A 3,461-nucleotide genomic window follows, 5' to 3' on the forward strand; every position below is an offset into this window, starting at 1 on the left:
GTATGTCAGCCCGCTCTTCAGGTCTTCAGCTGACGTCCCTTAGGTTCCCATGTATGTAATCCATACGTTCAGTGAAGTAGTATGGCTTCCAAATGGGTGGTTAGTGTGCAAAATTAATTATGCATGTCATTCTGACGTTAAAATTCTGAACGCAGTATTGGATGTCATTTTTGAAAATGCTGGATCTGATTTTCAGAGTTTCTTGGCCCCTACAGCTTCTGTTAAAATTGTCAACGAGTTGTTTTGCCCAGACTACATACATGATCGGAAATGTGAGATGAAATAACGCATGAGAAAATTTGGAATGGATATCTCAACATACCTCCGCTTGAACGGTAGTTTTAGGCTCCCAGGGTAACAGGAAAATCCCATGTTGATGGCACTGTAACATCCCACTGATTTTTGAGTGGAATTTTCTCCCATACAGCTTAAAGGTCTAAAGCTAACAAGATACAAAATACAGAACTGACTTTATTCTATGGGGACGGATCCTTTTCAGATCTGCCTCCACGAGTCTGCTGGTGAGGAACTTTCATAACTGATCTGTGATTATTGCTTGGGTTTGGTTTGGTACTTCCAGAATGAATGGCAGCCACTTTAAGGATGAAAAAGCCATGGTAGCCAGCCAGAACTCGGATTTGCTGGATGACGAAGAGGCAGAAGATGAAGTCATGATGGACGAAGAAGATGAAGAGAGCGAAATGGCAGGGAAGGCAGTCAAAGAGCCTGTTACGAGTGACATGCACGAGGGGACTCCGGAGGAGGATTACGAGGAAACGAGTACTTTGGACATGAACTGCAAAGCTTCCCCTGGCAGGTTGGTTCCTTCCGAGTATTGGTGAGCCCAATATGTGAAATGAAAACAATAAACCATACAAGAGTGCCAGCACCAAACTGTGGGCCGTGGGAACCGGTCTGAAGTAGCCAGCTTCCCAGTTACGATAGCAACCTGCGCCTGTGTTTGGGTCAATACCAGCCCTGGTTTCAGTCTCTTCATACAATCTGTAGCCCTTCAGAGGAAAAATAACTCTGCTCGGGGAGCTATTGTCAGGTTCTGGGTGAGACAGGAAATGTTCGTGGGAGAGACGTTACCTGCTCCGTAAACCAGCCTGGGTCTCCCGTGATGGTCTTGTGAAAGGCTGCGGAGACACCGGGGGAGAGACAACCTCCCCCTCCCCTGCTCCCGCTGCCCACCCTTTCGGAAAGAAAGGAGAATTTCTTTTATTTCGGGGTCACGGTTCCACAGGGCAAGGTGGTTTATGAATGTAAAAAAGAGGGAAATTACTCAGCCGTGCAGATCTGGGAGGACGGGGGAACGCAGAGAGGATGGTTTCATTGACATTAAAACCTCTGTGGTGTTTTTGTAGGTATAAGGAGGAGGAGTATAATAAGACTGGACTTTCGGCTTTGGACCACATAAGGCACTTCACAGATAGCCTCAAAATGAGGAAAATGGAAGAAAATCAATATAGTGAAGCTGAATTGGCAGCTTTCAATACTTCCCAGCTGCCAGAGGACCTAAAACAACCATTGTACAGGAAATCCAAATCCCAGGTAAAAGCTTAACTCACTTAAAATGGTATTGTCGCCAAATACCCGAAGGATTAAACCGTTAGTGTGTGGCAGGCGAGGGCGTTTCAGCTTCGTCAGACAGGGCTGTGCTCCGCGTCCGCCGACCTCAGCCCGCCCCGACCTCCCCGCTGCGCTCCCACCACACCGGGGCGGGGGGACATGGCGTGATGCTCCGGTCCCTGATTTGCTATTTTTTTCCTATTTTTGCTTTTTTTGTTATTTTTTGCTTTTTTGCTGTTTCTGTTCCTTCCGCTATTTCTGCCAGCCACAGAGAGGCCGTGCTAAGAAATTGTCCCGCTCTACTTCCATACAGCCAGCGTGGTCCCACGGATGCCGTGGAGTTCAGCTGCAGCCTTGCAGGGATGTGACCCAGTCGTCTGGCTGGCTTGGCTTTTTGGTGGTGTTTTTTTTTTTAAAGTCTATTGAATATTACCTCCTCTAGGTCCTCAGCGTGTTTTAAAACCAGCAATGACTGGACTGACATCTTAGTGCTATTTCTTCTTATTTTTTTTTAAATATTAATGGGTCGTTTTAGCCCCTTCAAAAGATTCCCGTTGTACAAATTGCAGAATATGCCTGTAGAAAAGGTCAGGAAAGGAGACTGTGGTATTTGGGGAAATACAGGACCAGCCAAGGGATAATGTGATTCCTCAGGCTCTTGAAAAGAGCCTCTTGTGCCAAGAATCTGAAGGCAAAGGAGACTCTGGGACCTTGTCTACTATCAAAGGTTTCTTAGAGCTTCGTGAAGCCAGATGAAAGCCGAAATGATTATTACTATTAGCGAGTCAAAAGTGTCAGTGAAAAGGTTGACAGTGGCTTTACCTAACGCGCTTTGATATTTTTTAAGTAAGTTGAGAATAGCAGTTGTAGCCTCAGTGATGCCCTAACTGCGTAGGGGTGGCACGGGTCCAAGCTCAGATCCGTGCCGCGGGAGCATGACCTCCTTGTCCTTCTTCTTTCCCCCGTCCAGGCGTATGCGATGATGCTCTCTCTCTCCGACAAGGACTCCCTTCATTCCGCCTCCCACAATTCTCCCAACATGTGGCACAGTATGGCGAGAGCCGCTGCAGAATCCAGCGCCATTCAATCCATCAGTCACGTATGACATTGTGAAGTCTTACCGAGAATGGGACCAAGTCCAAACCAGTAGCATGGCTCTTTCATATATGACTATTTAAAAGACTGCTGAGCAGAATGCCTTATAAATCTGCAGGGTCACTCATTTAAAGTCCGGTGACCTTAAACTGAATAATTTTAAAAAGAAAGAAACTATTTATTCTCAATATTTTGTTTTGCACAGCAAAGGCAGCTGCTGACTTCTGGAGGATCAATGCGACTTAAAAAAAAAAAAAAAAAAGAGTTTCAGTGGATTATGTAAACGAGGGCCGGGAAAAAGTGTCTTCCAGTTCACCCGGCTTCGAGGGGCAGGGGCAAAAGGGTTAAGACTGTATTGATACACACATGGGCACTCCTTTAAAGTAGGAACTGAATTGATTTTCTTTTTGTATAAGATAGTTTGACACAGGATTGGGAACAGTTGCTTTTATGTACAAATCTCTTCCATTAAAGCTTTATGCATTTTAGCCCTTCAAAGAAAGAAAATAGTTCTATCAAATGCACACTATCCCTCGTAAATGTAGAAAGAAGTAACAGGGAATATTTTGTTCTCTCCGTAATTCTTTTGCCTTCTCAACTGCATTGTTAAAAAAAAAAAAGGAAAAACAAGGAAAAAAAAAAAGAAAGAAAAAAAAAAAAGAACTCTGAGAAACCATACATAAAAGAGGCTTGTGTATATTGTAAACTATGAATGTTCACTACTCCAAGAAGCTAAATCATCCAGATAATTCCGTGAAAGCACCGCGTTCATCGACAGCACCACTAGATCAAAT

The 3,461-nt window shown here is 44.6% G+C and overlaps 1 protein-coding gene across 5 annotated transcripts in view; it reads left to right on the plus strand.

Moving 5' to 3' along the window:
- MECOM (MDS1 and EVI1 complex locus) overlaps positions 1–2,677 on the plus strand; it is a 200,063-nt gene extending 197,386 nt beyond the window's left edge. For all 5 annotated transcript variants that reach the window (XM_009645775.2, XM_009645776.2, XM_009645777.2 and 2 more), the window contains 3 exons: positions 581–817; positions 1,368–1,554; positions 2,543–2,677. In XM_009645775.2, coding sequence (XP_009644070.1) covers positions 581–817; positions 1,368–1,554; positions 2,543–2,677 — 559 coding nt within the window. The remainder of the gene's footprint in view (positions 1–580; positions 818–1,367; positions 1,555–2,542) is intronic.
- The last annotated feature ends 784 nt before the right edge of the window (positions 2,678–3,461 follow it).

This window comes from Egretta garzetta, unplaced genomic scaffold, assembly GCF_000687185.1.
Source record: "Egretta garzetta isolate BGI_Z169 unplaced genomic scaffold, ASM68718v1 scaffold638, whole genome shotgun sequence".
Lineage (NCBI taxonomy): Eukaryota > Metazoa > Chordata > Aves > Pelecaniformes > Ardeidae > Egretta > Egretta garzetta.